General features: G+C 42.0%; 2 protein-coding genes across 2 annotated transcripts in view; both read right to left on the bottom strand.

Moving 5' to 3' along the window:
• LOC308258084 (glycine N-phenylacetyltransferase-like) overlaps nt 1–8949 on the bottom strand; it is a 33782-nt gene extending 24833 nt beyond the window's left edge. Inside the window, exon 1 of the mRNA XM_080688340.1 lies at nt 8928–8949. The gene's annotated coding sequence lies outside the window, so the exon portion shown is untranslated. The remainder of the gene's footprint in view (nt 1–8927) is intronic.
• LOC308258067 (glycine N-phenylacetyltransferase-like) lies at nt 7627–19130 on the bottom strand. The gene is made up of 6 exons (XM_080688321.1): nt 18820–19130; nt 16658–16753; nt 15458–15565; nt 10447–10573; nt 8928–9099; nt 7627–8712 (listed from the first exon to the last, which is right to left on the bottom strand). Exons 2-6 carry the CDS (start codon nt 16733–16735, stop codon nt 8310–8312), a joined length of 888 nt encoding a protein of 295 aa, XP_080544447.1. The 5' UTR covers nt 16736–16753; nt 18820–19130; the 3' UTR covers nt 7627–8309.
• Between the last annotated feature and the right edge of the window lie 711 nt (nt 19131–19841).

The following is a 19841-nucleotide window of genomic DNA, read 5'->3' as shown; positions in this document are numbered from 1 at the left end:
AACAAATGAAAGGCAGCAGACTTTTCCAGAATATAAAATCCCCTTTATCCTTGCATGTACAGCTCAGACCTGCAAAGCGTGTTTTGGTAAATTTTCTACAGAAATCATTAAGCTGAAGCACTTAATGCAGGACTTGCCCTTTTAAAGGCTGGGAGGAATGGGAAACTTCTGTTAACCGGGGTGGGATCCAGAGGCATTCAGTCCCTCCCTCTTGGTGGCATATTGAGCAAGCTAGTTCTACAAGTTTGGGAGTCTGCTTGTGTCCCAGGGTTGGAGCCATGGACTAGTGTTTGTCCAGTTGTCTAATCTTTGTGCATCAGTTTTCTCATCCACAGGTAGGGTGAATAATAGTACCCAGTCTTACTAGTGTTTTTGTTTTTAAGTTAAATAAGCTAACATTTATGAAGTGCTATCAGAAGTGATAATATTGTTCAATTTCTTTGAAAATGATATAGGTTCAATAAGTGTAAACTTGTTTGAACCCCACAAAATTATAACTTTAGATCTGTGTGTTTGTAAATTATACCTCATTTTAAAAGGAAAGAAAAGAAGAAATTGCCAGAAAAGCAGCCAGGTGAAAAAGAGGCATGCAATATGTCAGAAAAAGAATTCAGAATAAGGGTCCTACAGTTCATAAACCAGATGGATGAATAGAATCAACAACCTACATAAGAATCAAGAAGAAATGAAGAGTGATATAGCTGCAACAAAAAAAAGGGGGAAAGTTTCAACAGTAGACTAGGAGAAGCAGAGGACAGAATTAGCGAATTTGAAGACAGGGAAGCAAAACACACACAAACTGAACTGCAATGGGAGGAAAAAAAAAATGAAAAGATAGGAGGAGAGGCTAAGGGAGCTATGGGATAACATGAAACGAAGCAACATACGAATAACAGGAGTGCCAGAACAACAGGAAGAGGAGCAACGGTTACAAAACCTTTATGAAGAAATAACGTCAGAAAACTTCCCTGTTGTGGGGAAGAAATAAGTCACACAAGCACAGAGAGTCCCAAACAAGATGAATCCAAAAAGACCCACACCAACACAATTCATAATTACGATGGCAAATGTTCAGGACAAAGAAAGAATCTTAAAGGCTATAAGAGAGAGACAGAAAGTTACGTACAAGGGATCTCCCATTAGAATATCAAGTGATTTCTCAATAGAAGCACATCAGGCCAGGAAAGAATGGAAGTAAATTTACAAAGTGATGCAAAGCAAGGGGCTGAATCCAAGAATACTCTATCCAGCAAGGATATTATTCAAAATTGAAGGGGAAATAAGGAGCTTCACAGACAAAAAACAAAACAAACAAAGAAACAAAAAAAAAAAAAACGGCTAAGAGAGTTTATAACTACCAAGCCAGCAAAACAAGAAATGCTAAAGGGACTTGTGTATAAAAAAAAAATAGAAAGGTAAGAAGGAACACAGGCACGGAAATAAAAATGGCTACAAACAAGTACCTTTCAATAATAACTTTAAATGTAAATGGACTAAATGCTCCAATCAAAAGACATCGAGTGGCTGAATGAATCAAAAAACAGACCTATGTCTACAAGAGAACCACCTCATAACAAGGGACTCACACAGACTGAAAGTGAAGGAATAAAAAAATATCTTTTAGGCAAATGGAAATGAAAAAAAGCTGGGGTAGCAACACTTATATCTGACAAAATAGACCTCAAAGTGAAGGCCATAACAAGAGATAAGAAAGGCCACTTGATAATACTAAATGGATCGATACAACAGGAGGATATAACCTTGATAAACATACATGCACCCAATGCAGGAGCACCCAAATACATAAAAACACTCCTGGAAGATATCAAGGGAGCGATTGACAATAATACAATCATAGTAGGGGACTTTAATACACCACTGACATTACTGGATAAATCCTCTAGAAAAAAAATCAGCAAAGAAACATCAATCCTAAATGACTCACTAGGCCAGATGGACTTAATTGACATCTTCAGAACATTTCACCCCAAAGCCACAGAATATACATTCTTCTCAAGTGCACATGGGTCATTTTCAAAGATAGACCATATGTTGGGCCACAGGCAAAGTCTCTTCAAATTCAAGAAGATAGAAATCATAATAAGCATCTTCTCAGATCACAATGGGATAAAACTGGAAATCAACTACAAGAAAAACAATAAAAAAAATAAAACACATGGAGATTAAATAGCATGCTATTAAACAATGACTGGGTTACCAGAGAGATCAAAGAAGAAATAAAAACATCATGGCAACAAACGACAATGAAAACACAACAATCCAAAATCTATGGGACAAGGCGAAAGCAGTCTTGAGAGGGAAGTTCATAGCTCTACAAGCCTACAGCAAAAAAAAAGAAACAATGGTAATAAATTACCTAACCCAGGGTTGGACAAACTTTTTGACTCGAGGTCCACAATGGGTTCTTAAACTGGAACGGAGGGCCGGAACCAAAGCATGGATGGAGTGTTTGTGTGAACTAATATAAATTCAAAGTAAAGGAGCAGAGGGGAGAGCAAGAGAACCCTTCACTCTTTCGGCTCCGCGGGCCGGATAGAACAGCCGAACAGGCCCGATCCGGCCCGTGGGCCGTAGTTTGCCCGCGGCTGACCTAACCCTACAACTCAAAGAGTTAGAAAAGGAACAACAAGAAAAGCCCAGTGTAAGCAGAAGGAAGAAAATAATAAAGATCAGAAGAGAGATAAACAACATAGAGACCAAAAAAACAACACAAAAGATCAACAAAACCAAGAGCTGGTTCTTTGAAAAGATAAACAAGATTGATGAACCTCTAGCCAGGCTCACCAATAAGCAAAGAGAGAAGACCCAAATAAACAAAATCAGAAATGAAAGAGGAGAAATAACAACAGTCCCCACAGAAATACAAAGGATTGTTAAAAAATACTATGAACAACTCTATTCCAACAAACTAGATAACCTGGAGGAAATGGACATATTCCTAGAAAAATACAACCTTCCAAAACTCAATCAGGAAGAATCTAAACATCTCAATAGGTCAATAACTATGGAAGAAATCACAACAGTCATCAAAAAGCTTCCAGCAAACAAAAGCCCGGGGCCAGACGGCTTCACAGGAGAGTTTTAGCAAACATTCAAGGAAGAACTAAAACCTATCCTCCTCAAACTATTCCAAAAAATTCAAGAGGAAGGAACACTTCCAAGCTCCTTCTATGAAGCCAGCCTCACCCTAATACCAAAACCAGATAAAGACAACACAATGAAAGAGAACTACAGGCCAATATCACTCATGAACATAGATGCCAAAATCCTCAACAAAATTCTAGCAAATCAGATCCAGCACTACATCAGAAAGATCATAAACCATGACCAAGTAGGATTTATCCCAGGGATGCAAGGATGGTACAATATCCACAAATAAACGTGATAACATCACATAAGCAAACTGAGAGATAAAATCACATGGTTATATCAATTGATGCAGAAAAAGCATTTGACAAAATCCAACACCCTTTCTTGATAAAAACTCTCAGCAAGGTGGGAATAGAAGGATCATACCTCAACATAATAAAAGCTATATATGATAAACCCACAGCTAACATCATACTCAATGGGCAAAACTAAAACAATTTCCCCTAAGAAAAGGAACAAGACAAGAATGCCCACTCTCACCACTCCTGTTCGACATAGTACTGGAAGTACTAGCCATTGCAATTAGACAAGAAGAAGAAATAAAAGGCATCCAAATTGGAAAAGAAGAAGTAAAACTGTCCTTATTTTCAGATGACATGATATTACACATAAAAAACCCTAAAGAATCCATCAAAAAACTATTAGACTTATAAATGAATTTGGCAATGTAGCAGGATACAAAATTAACGCCAAGAAATCTATGCCATTTCTATACACCAATAGTGAACTTAGTGTTCTCTATTTTCTAGAGAGACTAAAAAAAGCAATCCCATTTACCATCACACCAAAAAAATTAAGATACCTAGGAATAAACTTAATTAAGCATGTAAAAGACCTATATGCAGAAAACTACAGGACACTGAAAAAAGAGATAGAGGAAGATGTAAAGAGATGGAAGAACATACCATGTTCATAGATTGGTAGAATCAACATCACTAAAATGTCCATACTACACAAAGCAATCTATAGATTCAATGCACTCCCCTAGAAAGAACTCTCCAAAAATTCATCTGGAATAAAAAAAGGCCCCGAAGAGCCACAGCAATCCTGAGAAAGAAGAACAAAGTAGGTGGGATCTCAATACCAGATTTCAAGCTGTATTACAAAGCCACTGTTCTCAAAACAGCCTAGTACTGGTACAAGAACAGACATATAGATCAATGGAGTAGAATAGAGAACCCAGATATCAACCCAAACCACTATGATCAATTTATATTTGACAAAGGAGGCATGAACATTCAATGGAGTCAAGACAGTCTCTTCAATAAATGGTGTTGGGAAAATTGGATAGATACATGCAAAAAAGTGAAAGTAGGCCACCAACTTACACCATACACAAAAATAAACTCAAAATGGATCAAGGACTTATATATAAAACAAGAAAACATAAAAATACTAGAGGAATCCACAGGCAGAGAAATCTCAGACATACGCTAAAGCAATTTCTTCACTGATACTGCTCCTAGGGCAATGGAAACTAAAGAGAAAACAAACAAATTGGACTACATCAAAATAAAAAGCTTTTGCACTGCAAAATAAACCATCAACAAAACAACAAGAAAGCTGACTGTATGGGAGAACATATTTGCCAATGTTATCACCCATAAGTGCTTAATCTCCAATATCTACAGGGAATTCATACAACTTAATAAAAGGAAGATAAATTATCCAATAAAAAAATGGACAACGGACCTAAATAGAATCCTTTGGCAAGAAGACAGAAGGAAGGCCAAGAGACACATGAAAACATGCTTAAAGTCACTAATCATCGGAGAGATGCGAATCAAAATGGCAATGGGGTACCATCTCATACCTGTCAGAATGGCTATCATCAACAAATCAACAAACAACAAGTGCTGCGGAGGATGTGGAGAAAAAGGAACCCTTGTGCACTGCTGGTGGCAATGCAGACTGGTACAGTCACTGTGGAGAACTGTATAGAGTTTCCAAAAAAAACTAAAAATGGAACTACCATTAGACTTATCACTCAAAGGTCTGTGCTTGTCTAATGCACAACACTCAATAGCTGAAATATTTTTTCCATTTATTAAAAAAGTATCTCAGGTGCTCTCTAGTTGTCAGGTTTCATGGCAAAGTTATAAAAGGGTAGTTTGGTGTTTGGCTATTTTACTGTTTAATGAGAATATTTATATGAGTTTGAGAATTTTTGATGATGGGCTTAGAGATATTAGGCTAAGTGAAGTAAGTCAGATAGAGAAAGGCAAATAACACACAATTTCAGCTTTATGTGGAATCTAAAGAACAAAAAAATGAGCAAACAAAATAAAGCAGACTCATAGATACAGAGAACAAACTGATGTTTGCCAGATGGGAGGGTGTCAGTAGGGTAGGTGGAATAGGTGAAGGAATTGAGAAGTACAAATTGGCAGTTACAACATAGTCGTGAGGATGTAAAGTATAGCATAAGTAATCCTATATAATAAAACCCTAATATGCAAATCAACCAAATGGTGGAACGACTGGTTGCTATGACATGCACTGACCACCAGGGCGCAGACGCTCAATGCAGGAGCTGCCCCCTGGTGGTCAGTGTGCTCCCACAAGGGGAGCGCCACTCAGCCTGAAGCCAGGATCACGGCTGGAGAGCACAGAGGCAGTGGTGGGAGCCTCTCCTGCCTCCCGGCAGTGCTAAGAACCAGTGGGACATCCCCCAAGGGGTACCTGACTACAAGACGGTGCAGGCTGGGGTGAGCCCAACCCCCACACCCCAGTGCACGCATGTGATACACTGGGCCTCTAGTATAGTCAATAATATTGTAATAACTATGTATGGAGTGAGGGTGGATCTAAACTTATTGGGGAAATAATGTTGTAAATTATATAACTATCTACTATTCTATATAGTAAAGAGCTAATATTCTAATTAAACCAGATGGCAGAACAACCTTCCAGAATGACCAGTGGGCAGGGGGTGGGGCCAGCGAGCCTGTGCTGCCAGGCCAGCCATGGCAGGCCTGGGCCCCCCTAACCCTCTGCTTCTGCAGAGATCATGGCACAGGCCTGGTTCTGGCACCTCCCTTTCTGCAGAGTCGGTCGCAGGAAACAGGTCTAAGCTGCAGTTGAACATCCCCCGAGGAGTCCCGGACCTCAAGAGGGCGCAGGCCCGGAAGAATGACCCCCAAGTGCACAAATTTTTGTGCACCGGGCCTCTAGTAATATATAGCTGCAGTGAATATAAAATATTCAATGTCTATTTAATTGAAAAAAATAATTTTATGAAATATGACATACCAATTAGAAAAAAATTTACATTTCCCTAGCCAGTTTGGCTCAATGGATATGTGTTGGCCTGGGGACTAAAGGGTCCTGGGTTCAATTCTGTCAAGGGCACATGTGCAGGTTGCGGGCTCAATCCTCAGTAGGGGGCATGCAGGAAGCAGCCAATCAATGATTCTTTCTCATCACTGATGTTTCTATCTCTCCCTCCCTCTTCATTCCTTTCTGAAATCAATAAAAATATATTTCAAAAAATTGTACATTATAAATACTAAGGTAAAACAATAATATATCTAAGAAGTGAGCAATACTAATTTTCATCTATAGTTCTATGGCTCCTGGACCAGGAACATCGGGAAACTTGTTAGAAATGTAAATCTGGGACTCTACCCCAAATCTACTGAATCAAAAAATCTAAGGGTGAGGCCCACTATCTGTATTAACAATCCCCTGAAATACTTCAGATGTATCCTCAAGTGGGAGAACCTCAACTTCTAAACCAGTACCTCTCAACTGAAGTTGATTTTGCCACCAGGGGAGGTTATCAAGAGCTGGAGACATTTTTATATCATAACTGGAATGGAAAGTGTTACTGACATCCAGTGGATAGTGGGCAGGGATCCTGCTCCATATCCTATAAATGCACAGGATGGCCCTATAACAAAGAATTGTCCACCCCATAATGCCCATTGTAACAAGGTTGAGAATCCCTTCTCTAAACTAAGCCTCCCCTCTTTTGATAGGACAAGAAATTAAACCTCACACATTGGTTTCTCTGTTTGTGGGGCCTTCATCCTCAATTCCACAGCCTAGTTCTAGGTGTAGATGGACCAAAAGCACACAGGTTCTTAGTCCAGATGACTATCTTCAGTCCAGTGCTCTCTTTATTGCCCAGCGCCAAGGTTTAGTGCTGTTCCTGTTGAAATGTTGGGACAGGAAACTCTCCCAACTACCCTGATCCAACTGGGACAAAAATTGCTCCACACCACCAACCAGACCTTCCCATGAGACTATTGTCTGAACTGCATAGAATTTGGCATCCTGAAACAATGTGCCAAGGTCAAGTGAAAGAGTAGGTACACATGATGTACTGCTCTCCCCCTAAAATTCTCTTTTCTCAACAAATAGCCACTTCCCTGGGTCTGGGTCTTCCCACTCTCCATAAACCCAACCCAGGCTCTTCCCATCACAAACCACTTCACTTCAACTTGTACAATCAAACACAAAATCTCTTTATTGTTTGGGGTTTGGGTGGATTTAGAAACTTCTGCTTTAAGAAGCAACACTGAATAATTTTCGCTGGTGTGGGAGTGAGAGCACAGGCTAATATATGTTAGTCTTTTTCTTTGACACTCTTCCTGCCATATCATGTACACTATGTTTAACCTAGTATTTCATACATGTTTATGTATAATCCTTTAATGTATTGAGAAAGCAGCAATCAGAGGAGAGGATGTTCTCTACAGACCTGCTGAGCAGAGTCCACTTGCTGATCATTAACAGAAAGACCATAGAATGAGAAAAGAATAAGTCATAATGCTCAGAAACTATACCTCTCCCTGGAAAATCTGGCAAGGCTCAACACATCCACACACTATGAGTTCTAGGAGAAGCCATTCCAGGCAGCATGCAGCTGATGCGAGTGTCATGGAGATGCCTGGAAGTGTGGGAGAACTAAACCATGTGGAGTGCCTGGGGCTGCTTTAACCTGAGACATCTAAGGAAAGCCAGGAGTGACTTGAGTGCAGGGAACATGGTATTGAATATTCACACTGCCTCCCCAGAGCCCACTACTTTACTGGTAATTACAATTATGTACAATTTATTCTTTCTCTCTGCCCACCCATCCATTGTTCCAGCCACATGTTGGGGCCCATCTGATACTTGTTTGTAGGATGGACTCACAGAGGCACACAGTTCCACTGGTTCCAAGTACAGGGCATGCGGATATGATGCAGATTGTAACTGATTTTCTGCATAATTTTGTTATTCTTGTCAGTGTGAGAATATATGGGGAATCCGAGGTTGTTTAGAACTTGGGTCTGGATATACATGATATAGGAGATGAGGCCCTGCTTCCGGCACTCAGGCAGGGTGCCTGCCATCCGTATCTCTCCTGTCTCATCCATCAGGGCCCAGCACACAGGGTTCCCCTCAGGCCCCAGCAGACAAAATGTGGGGAAGGTCTGTATACAGCTCTCGATGAATCTCTGGCTCCTCTCATTGCCACCAAAATGCCAGAATTTATTCACCAGGGCAGCGTGGGTAACATCCAGGGATGAGAGTTTAAACATTTCTTGATTGCTATGGAGATTCCAAGAGAAAAGTAAGTCCATGAGTACTTATTATATTTGTTCTTGTCCCTACTGTGTATAATACATTTCTGGAAACAATGATTTGGGCTGCTTTGAAGCATATTGACCGTAGGGGGGGAGAGGCAGGAGTGAAAGCAGAAAAAGTTGGGAGGCTACTTCAGGAATGGGAGGTGTGAGTAGTGCAGTGACTTTTATCAAACTTACATGGCCTTCAGTTTGCCACCACCAGGTGGTAAGTTCTTTACATCCAACAGGGAAGGAATCAGTTTCTTTACAGTGTCAAGTTCCGCATAGAGAAAGCACTCTGTGTGCTTGACTTTGAAGGATTTCCTGGCTGCAAGATTTTGTATCACCTCATTCAGGTTGGACTGGGAACCTAGATGGGGTTTTAAGGAGACATGCAATTATTTCAGTGCATTTTATGGAGAAGCTGTCCAGTAGAGTGGTACATGTCTACATTTACAGTCTAAAAACCTAGGTTCTGGCTTAGTACTGTCAACGTGTAATCAGGCATCACATAGTCAGGATTTGGGCAATGAACATGCTCAGAGATTCATTCACAACCATAGGCATACCATTCGTGGCAATGCAAAGACTGGAACCAAGTTTTCTGGGTTACATGAACATATTGTTTTCATAATCACAGGAGATGCATTATAAAACAATAGTAGCCAACATCTCTTGTGTGCTTACTCTGTTCATAGTATGGCAGATTGTTGCAGGAATAACCCACAATGTGCCCATGTCTCTTTGTATCTTTTCCCTGGAATAGTCCCCTCCTGCACTGCATCTGGCTTTGCCCATATGGCTTGCTTTTTCCACTGGGAAAGCGTAAATTTGATGCATGGAGCAGCTGAAGGGTGCTTGCAACCTGGGCTTTCTTTATGCTCCTGATTTCCTTGAGACCAACACTATATGGATAGGATTAGGCTACTCAGCTAAGGACTTGTGCTCCTATCATGCTGTCACTATGGTGGCCAGCACCAACAGCAAGAACCGTCATTCATGCATGTGAGTGTTGCCATACTAGAGCAACCAGCACATAGTCCATCCATTAACACCCTACAGCTGCAAGAGGAAATACAGGTGAAATCAGCAGAACTGCCTTGCAAAACCCAGCCCAAATGTTGATTCACAGAATTATGAGGTTTGCTCTGCAGTCCAAGTTAATTGACACAGCCAGCTATTGTGCTAAGCAATTCCTATTCAACATGTTATCTGATCTTTTCAACACCCTTGTGTTTTAGCCCATTGTTATCCTCGTTTTTATATATGACTCAGTGAGGATAATTCAAATGGCTGAAATGACATAGCAAGTAACAGACAAATGCCATCCTAGGGAGTGTGATTCTGGATGGCATGCTGATAACCATGACGGTTTCCTTAATGACCTAGGAGGTGCTTTAAGGCATGAGTTGTCATTCTTATTCCTGTCATGGATGGCCCCAGGGCAAGCTTTGCCCTGGCATTCAATCAACCTAAGGAATTCTGGATTTGTCTGCAAAATAAATTTGTGGCTATCAAACAATTATATTATGTTTCCTATATGAAGCCCATTTTTTGCAAGCTTTGAGGTTGTTTTTCCCCATTACAGGTATATTCACAGCTGAGTAAAAAACCTGATAGCAGGCTGAGGGTCTGAAGTATGGAGAAAGACATGAATCATAAGGGAAATTGTCAGGAGAGAGAAGTGAGTCAGCACAGTGCCCATCCTCTCACTTACTTTGGATCTGCAAATGCTGTGTCCAATTGATGACTTCTGGTGAGCCAAGCAATTCCTGACAGTTCTTGAGATCATTGGAGTAGATTTGGTAAGTATTTCTGTAGTGATCAAGGTCATCTACCATCTCCTGTTTGAATTGGGAAAAGCAGAATCAAGCAAAATATTTGTATTTTGTGGTTGCCATACCGGTTGTCAGTGTTTCATTATGCTCTGGTATTTTTAAATATCAGGTGTTTAGTTAGTGTATTATTTTTATTGAGAAATTATTTATGTTATGAAGTCAAGTCAAAGACTTTCTTATTCAATTCATATTTAAAAATTTCCCGAATAAAACTATTCTGAACTCAGGTCTTGCTTTAAAATTTCAAACAAAAATGACCCATTTAAAATTTAACATTTCTTTCAAAAAGCACAGGACAGTCAGACTTTTAGTAAAATGCTTTTTGTACATGTTTATTCTCTGGTAGTAAATGTGTTAGCTCCAACGGCTTCAGTAAACAAAAACTAAAGCAAAGCAAAACAAAACAAAAACAAAAAAACTTTGTATTCTCTTATGAATTTTAAACAAATAAGATTAGGGAAATGTTCACATTCTATCATGCTATGCAAATTCTTAGAAACAGGCAGATGCAATTATCAGAACTTTCTAATCATCAATAATGATCTTATATAATTGAAGGCCAGAGGCCATAAGCATCAAGACCGCAAGGACCAGAGACCAGACCACCATGACCCCTCACCGGGCTGGCCCTGCCCCGACGCAAGCAGTTAGGGATGATCAGGCAGACAGTCAGAGTGGTTAGGTGTGACAGGTAGGCAGGCAAGTGGTTAGCGGCGATCAGGTAGGCAGATGGCCCCTTGCTGGGCTGACCCGTCCCCCAAGCAAGCAGTTAGGGGTGATCAGGCAGGTAGGCAGAGTGGTTAGGTGTGATCAGGTAGGCAGGTCAGTGGTTAGGGGAGATCAGGTAGGCAGGCAAGTGGTTAGGGGTGATTATATAGGCAGGAAGCAGTTAGGGGCAATCAGGTAGGCTGATGGCCCCTGCCAGACTGGCCCCGCCACCCAGCAAGCAGTTAGGGGTTATCAGGCAGGCAGGCAGGCAGAGTGCTTAGGGGCAATCAGGTAGGCAGGCCAGCAGTTAGGGGTGATCCCTAGGCAGACAGCCCCTCACAGGGCTGGCCCTGACCCCAGCAAAGAAAGAGGGAGGCCCCGTCCAGCCAAGCCTTTGCACCCATCCTATTGCCTGCAGAGGGAGGCCACCAGTGGCAGGGGAGGGGGGGCAGCACTGCACAGATGGCAAGCAGTAGCAGTGGCAGGGTTGCGGCCAGCTGCCTGCAGCCGGGGGGAGGAAAGCCCCATAGGCCCTGATCTCAGGCCAGGCCTAGGGACGTTACCCATGGGGTCCCGGATTATGAGAGGGTGCAGGCCAGGCTGAGGGACCCCTGCAAGTGCACACATTTTTGTGCACCAGACCTCTAGTTTTCTAAATAAAGAAGCAACATTTTCAAAACTAAAATCAAATAAAGTATTTAGCTAACATTTACAAAACTCAAGTAGAGAGTAAACTGACAGTGAACATCTTTGGCCAAAAGTATAAATCTTGCTTTAGACCAAAGATATCTACGAAATGTGGGCTCTGAACATGTCTCTATAAAAATTGATGGAGGTAACAGACTTAGAATACCCACCTGTGAATGATGAAACAAAACAAAGTTATAAGATGAATAAGTTCTGAGGATCTAATGTACAGCATGGTGATTGTAGTTAGTAATACTGTATTATATATTCTTGAAAACTGCTAAGAGAGAAAATCTTAAATATTTTCATCACAAAAAAGAAATAGTCATATGTAACATGATGGAGGTGTCAACTACAATCATGGTTATGATCAAATATACACATTGCACATCTTAAACATACACAGTCTTATATATCAATGATCTCTCATGAGATGGAAAACCTTATTTTTAAAACTGTATTTTTGAAAGTAACTCAAATAATACTTCTCATTGAAGTTTTATCCATAATACAGTCTCTTTTTTCCCCAAATTATTTGATTTGGTGAAATTTTTTTTTTTTTACCATTTTTACTTATATACAAGTTATATACAAGTTTAATATTTTAATGTTAATAAACTAGAGGCCCGGTGCACAAATTCGTGCACCAGTGAGGTCCCTCAGACTGGCCTGCGGGATCGGGCTAAAACTGGCTCTCCAACATCCCCCAAGGGGTCCTGGGTTGCAAGAGGGTGCAGGCCAGGCCAAGGGTCCCCACTGGTGCACAATTAGGGCTGCGGAGGGATGCGGGAGGTTGGCCAGCTGGGGAGGGACTGCGCAAGGGCTCTAGGGCATGTCTAGCTCATCTCGCTTAGTCCCGATCAGCCAGACCCCAGCAGCAAGCTAAGCTACCGGTTGGAGCATCTGCCCCCTGATGTCAGTGCATGTCATAGTGAGCAGTTGAGTGGCCTTAGCATATCATTAGCATATTGTGCTTTTATTGGTTGAACAGACGACCGGATGACCAGACACTTAGCATATTAGGCTTTTTTTATATAGGATTTTTAGTTTTGAAATATTTTAACTATTTAATTTCATTAACTTTTACAAATTATCACAATATGTAACCAACAACTACAACCATGTCATTTTGCTATTAAAGTTTTCTAATTCACTGTATTGTTTTAGACATTATGTCTCACAATTTGTAATTTGTTTGCTTTGGATGAAGTCCTGTCCTGACCCTCTATAAAAAATTTTTATTTATCCTTGACATGCAATTTTTATAAATTTTCCACTAGGAAGCATTTCTGATCCTTTCCCTGCAAACTCTACTACATATGGTGGTTTTGTTTTTTTTTTAAGCCCTATTATATTGACTTTATTGATGACAGTTGGTTAAAATACCATTCAACCTCTCAATGGGAATGCAGTATCACAAAGAGAAGTTGTGAGTTAGCACTAGTGAGTTGGTGTGGTTTCAAAGTTGATATTTTTAAAAGATGGGAAATAATTTTTCCCCATAGACTAAGAGTTAAAAATGGACCTAGAGTTTGATTCATACCAATAAAGATGTTGAGTCTGAGAAATGTTGCTTTAATATCTTTAACAAAAGATCAGCCTTTTGTCTATGCCCTCAACATAATCTTACATTAGCACAACCTTCCATTGGGTGCCTCTCTTCCCATAAACTAGTTGCAAGAAATAATGGAATACTATGCTGCTGTGAAAAAGAAGGAATTCTTACCATTTGCAACAGTATGGATGGAACTGGAGAGCATTATACTAAGTGAAAGAAAGCAGTCAGAGAAAGATAAGTATCACATGATCTTACTCCTTTGTGGAATATAATGAACAACATAAACTGAGGAACCAAAATTGATCCAGAGTCATAGAAGCATCGAACAAACTGTCCAACAGATGAGGGAAGGCAGAGGTTGAGGGGGGTAAGAGATCAACCAAAGGACTTATATGCATGCATATGAGCAAAACCAATGGAAACGGACCGGGGTGGGGTGAGGGGGGGAATAAGGCATGTGCTTGGGGTGGGGGCGGCTGGAGAGAGGTCAATGGGGGAAAAAGGAGACTTGTGTAATACTTTAAACAATAAAGAATCTAAATTTTAAAAAGGAAATAATGGAGGGTGCTTGGCATTCAGCATAACCAGGATGCGGTTTGGAGTCCTGTCTTGAAAACCAATTAAAACAATGAGTGAGTATGACAATGTCTTCTATATAATTTTAATCAGCTTTCCATCTGTGTTATTTCTTTTTATAATAAAGTTTATTTTCCAATTATAGTTGCTCTTCAATATAATTTTATAGTAGAGGCCGGAGCATAAAATTCATGCATGGGTAGGGTCCCAAGGCTTGGCTGGTGATCAGGGCCGATCTGTGGAGCAAAGGGCAGGGTGATTGGGGGGTGGCGCCAACCTGCTCACCGGCTAGCCCTGCCCACTGGCAAGCCCAGCCCCCCCCCCACCAGTTGCCTCCCTCTGCAGGGTGACTGGTGGGGCTATCTGGGGGCCCCGCTGGCACCAACCTTGGCTGGCCTGGGTCCTGCAGGCTGGGGGCAGCTCCTGCATTGAGCATCTGCCCCCTGGTGGTCAGTGTGCATCATAGTGACAGGTCATTCCACTGGTCATTCTGCCCTTCAGTTTATTTGCATATTAGGCTTTTATGTATAGGACTAGGGGCCCGGTGCATGAAATTCCTGTATGGGAGGTGTCCCTAAGCCCGGCTTGCACCCTCTCCAATATGGGACCCCTCAGGGGGTTGTCAGACTGCCTTATGAGATCGGGCCTAAACTGGCAGTTGGACATCCCTCTCACAATCCGGATTACTGGCTCCTAACCACTCTGCCTGCCTGCCTGATCGCCCCCAACTGCCCCCCCGTTCTAGCCAGGTAACCCCTAACTGCCCGCCCCACCCCCTGATGGCCTGCTTGCCCTTAACTGCCCTCCCCTGTTGGCCTGATCGCCCCTGACTGCCCACCCTGCTGGCCTGTTTGCCCCTAACTGGCCCCCCTGCCGGCCTGATCACCCCCAACTGCCCCTGCTGCCGGCCTAATGGCCACCAACTGCCCCCCCTGCTGGCCCTCTTGACCCAACTGCCCCCCTGCCCCCCGCCAGCCTGATCACCCCTAACTGCCTCTGCCTGGGCCCCACCACCATGGCTTTGTCCTGAAGGATGTCTGGAAGGTCTCCCAGAAGGTCTCCCAGTCTAATTAGCATATTACCCTTTTATTAGTATAGATTGGTTTCAGGTGTACAGCACAGTGGTTAGACAATCATTATCTCATTCAATTCTCCTATTGCTGCACATTTCAGACCATGCTGTAATTTTTCTGTGGATTCATCTGTATTCTCTTCCAGGCTGTGGAATTTTTGAGGACAGGGACTGTTTACAATTCCTGGAATTCATTTCTATATGCCCAGGTCTCCCACATTGCCCATGCAGATATACACCTAGCAAATACCTACATAGATGCACATTCATTCCATATCTGACACCTTACCTGCTCCTGAGGGCGGATAACTACTGTATTAAAATCAGGCCACTTGTCCACCAGAGCCTTCAGCTTGAAAGGGTTTCCCTGGTTCATGTGGAAGATGGTCCCATAAACCTGCAGCATTACAAGAAAGTGGGATGGTCAATATACTGGGGTTGGTAAAAGTAGGTTTATGGTTGTTCATCTGGAAAAAACATGCAGGTTATGATTATTACCATAATTTTATTAACTCTGTTTCACGTACTCACAACTGTAAACCTACTTTTCCCCAACCCTATATTATGAAAGGACGTTAAAGTAACTTGATTGATCAAGACATGGTTATTTCTATGAAATCATGGATTCTATCATTGAAAGGTCTCTAATGAGTATTTCTGCCAAGCAATTTTAAGTTTTATTGTTTTGCCTCAGTAAATGTATCTTTTAGAAATATATTTACATTGTAAGACATTCAGCCTAATAAAATTTATGAATAAAAATTATGAATTCTCCCATTGTAGAACTTAATAAACATTTAGAGTAATGTATGTCAATTATACCTCAATTTTAAAAAGGTGAAAAAAATCTTTTAATAGATTTCCTACTATTCATGTACATACACAAGAAATTTTACAAAATAAAAATTTCAGATAATATTTTAAAGTGTTTTTCTCAATTGAATTAATACATTCTAGTCATATTTCTTTTCCAATAAATACAAATAATTTTAATGACTTCAGAGCATTCTATGACCTGGATGAACAAACCTTATTTCTTAAACTTTTCTTTTTAAATATATTTTCATTAATTTCAGAGAGGAAGGGAGAGGGATAGAGAGATAGAAACATCAATGATGAGAATTATTGATTGGCTGCCTCTTGCATGCCCCCCACTGGGGATCAAGCCCACAACCCAGGCAGGTGCCCTTGACCAAAATCGAACCAGGGACCCTTCAGTCCTTAGGCCAACGTTTTATCCACTGAGCCAAATTGACTATAGCTATTTCGTAAACTTTTAATTTATTCACATGAAGTAGCAAAGATAGTACAAAGAAGCTCCACACTATACCTCCCTTGCAAAGAGTTGATGTGAACATGAGTGTAAATGAGACGGAGCATGAGTGAATTCCCACCACAAAATAGCTGCTCATTAAAACATCATCCTCTTCCCCACTTCTACCAAAAGAATACACAACCCTTTCTTTCCCTGAGATTGTCTCACTCTCACCTTTAAGGACTCAGGAAGGCTCTTCCTTAAGGATTTTTCTAGCATCTGCAGCATCTGTGGAACCCGCAAGTGGAGCATCTTGGCAGGTATTTTAGCCTAGAGGGAGTATCCACAAACAGCCAGGATGAGAAAACTTTGAACCCGTAGGAATTAGATCCAATCACCTTTACCTGAATCTTAGTAGGTAACAGGTAAGATAACTCTGCCCATTTCTAAAATAACTGCCTTGTGGGGAGAGAAACTAGAGCCACACTAGATTTCTACCGTTACTATGAAGGAGAGCAACATAAAAGTTCGGATGGGACCCCAACCAAGAGACAAGAGTAGCAGGTTTTATGCTAATGTTCAGGACCATCTTCAGTGCCTTCTATTGGTGTTATACACACTGAAGTCCTTGGTAATGCCAAGGAAGGAGGAAGTTGGCAGAAAACACCTGGTTCTGTTTTTGAAAATGTTCCCTTCACTTTCTTACACTACCCTGAAATTTTATTTAATAAACATTTATGTTAACAAATATGTTCTTTAAGTATGCTAGTGCGTCTTTGGGGATTAGGTTGCAGTCAGTGATTCCCCCAGTGCCACCACTAACAACCTCGGTAGCCTTGGAAAAGTTCCTTACCCTCTTGGTTCCATGGTTTACTCATTACTCCTAATGAAAACAGATTCTACCTAGAAAATGATTGTCTCTTTCCCATCTTGCAAGATGGAGGGTGAAGAAGCTGAGAAGGTGGATACTAAGGAGAAGAAACCTGGAGCCAAGAAGGCTGATGCTGGTGACAAGGTCAAGAAGGGTAACTCCAAGGTCAATATGTGTAAGAAGAGGAAGCTCCACAGAGATGAAACCCTGTCCTGGTCAGAGGAATTGGCAGACATTCCTGGTCGGCTATGTATTCCTTTTTTTAAAATTTATTTATTGATTAAGGTGTGTGTCCCTCAGCCCAGCCTGAACCCTCTCCAATCTGGCAGTCAGACATCCATCTCACAATCCAGGACGGCTGACTCCCAACCATTCCCTTGCCTCTGCCTGATTGCCCCTAACTGCTTCTGCCTGCCAGCCTGATCACCCCCTAACCACTTCCCTGCCAGCCTGATCGACACCTAACTGCTCCCCTGCAGGGTCGATTGCCCCTAAGTGCCTTCCCCTCCAGCCTGGTCACCCCCAAATGCCCACCCCTGCAGGCCTGGTCCCCCCCACAACTTCCCACCCCTCCAGGCCTGGTCACCACAAACTGCCCACCCATGCAGGCCTGGTTAACCCCACTGCCCTCCCCTGCTGGCCTGGTCACCCAAAACTGTCCTCCCCTGCAGGCTTGGTCCTCCCCAACTGCTCTCCTCTGCAGACCTGGTCCCTGCAACTGCCCTCCCCTGCATGCCTGGGTTCCCCCCGCAGCTGCCCTCCCTTGCAGGCCTGGTCCCATCCAAATGCCCTCCCCCCGATGGCCATCTTGTGGCAGCCAACTTGTGTCCACATGGGGGCAGCCATCTTTGACCACATGGGGGCAGCCATTGTGTGTGTTGGAGTGATTGTCAATTTGCATATCACCTCTTTATTATATAGGATACTAAACAAAATTTTAAAATTTAAAAAACCTATTTTATGGTCAGAGCATTATAGATAAAATCTTTTAAATTACCCCCCCCCCCACACACACACACGATTTAAATGAACAGCACATCTGGTCTGAATATTTCCTCTCTGATTTTAATAGAGTACTTTACTCTCCTAGTTAACAATTTTCCAAGAAACAAGCTGCCTCCTTTAGACTGTTTCCCCAAGGAAAAACAAAATAATGTCTGCATAGTATCTCTCTACACTAGGTGCTAAATTAATCTTACTTGGACCAAGAATCCTTTCTTGCCAATGTTATTACCACTCCCTTCACCCACCAGCTTCCAAAATCCCTTCATAATATTTGTTGGTTCAGAATGGAGAACTGACTTAGTCCTCCTGAGGATTTTTCTACTGTACATCTACTGTGTACATAGTAGGTGCAGAAACATTGTCTCTCAAATGGAATAGATTCCCTTTCCCATGGTCCAAGTATCACTAAATAGCTCAACACTTGCCCTCTAAAACCACCAAGGTCATTATTTGTGGAGAAAAGGGAGAAGGGGGCAGGTGTCACAAAGCAGTGGTTCTTTCCAGTAAGATGAATTCTCACCTGGAAGGTGAACTCCACGCAGACTGGTCTCCAGGAACAAATGAAAGGCAGCAGACTTTTCCAGAATATAAAATCCCCTTTGTCCTTGCATGCACAGCTCAGACCTGCAAAGCATGTTTTGGTAAATTTTCTACAGAAATCATTAAGCTGAAGCACTTAATGCAGGACTTGCCCATTTAAAGGCTGGGAGGAATGGGAAACTACTGTTAACTGGTGTGGGATCCAGAGGCATTCAGTCCCTCCCTCTTGGTGGCTTATTCAGCAAGCTGGTTCTGCAAGTCTGGGAGTCTGCTTGTGTTCCAGGGTTGGATCCATTGACTAGTGTTTGTCCAGTTATCTAATAGTTGTGCTTCAGTTTTCTCATCCACAGGTAGGGAGAATAATAGTACCCACGCTTCCTGGTGTTTTTGTGTTTTAGTTAAATAAGCAAACATTTATGAAGTGCTATCAGAAGTGATAATATTGTTCAATTTCTTTGAAAATAATAAAGGTTCCATAAGTGTAAATTTGTTTCAACTCCACAAAATTGTAGGTTAAGATCTGTGTGTTTGTAAATTATACCTCATTTTAAAAGATAGAAAGTGAGAACCTCTGTGTATTAAACTTACTGAGTTAATTGTATGTCCAAATTTTTAAAAAAATTGTTCTTCTATTTAAATGCTGTTTTGTCATATTTTCTAACTAGAGGCCCGGTGCATGAAATTTGTGCACGGGGAGCGGGGTGTCCCTCAGCCCATCTGCACTCTCTCCAATCTGGGACCCCTCGAAGGATGTCCTACTGCTGGTTTACAGGGATTGGGCCTTTACTGGCAGTCGGACATCCCTCTTGCAATCAGGGACTTTGGATCCTAACCGCTCACCTGCCTGCCTGCCTGATTGCCCCTATCCACTCTGCATGCCATCCTGCTCACCCTCAACTGCCCCTGGCTGCCAGCCTGCTCGCTCCAAACTGCCACCCCGCCAGCCTGATCACCCCCAACTGCCCCCCGTGCCAGTGTGCTCGCCCCCAACTGCCTCCCCTG

This window comes from Plecotus auritus (assembly GCF_963455305.1).
Source record: "Plecotus auritus genome assembly, chromosome: 9".
Lineage (NCBI taxonomy): Eukaryota > Metazoa > Chordata > Mammalia > Chiroptera > Vespertilionidae > Plecotus > Plecotus auritus.
Note: the sequence above shows the minus strand (reverse complement) of the source record. Positions and strands in the feature narration are given on the sequence as shown.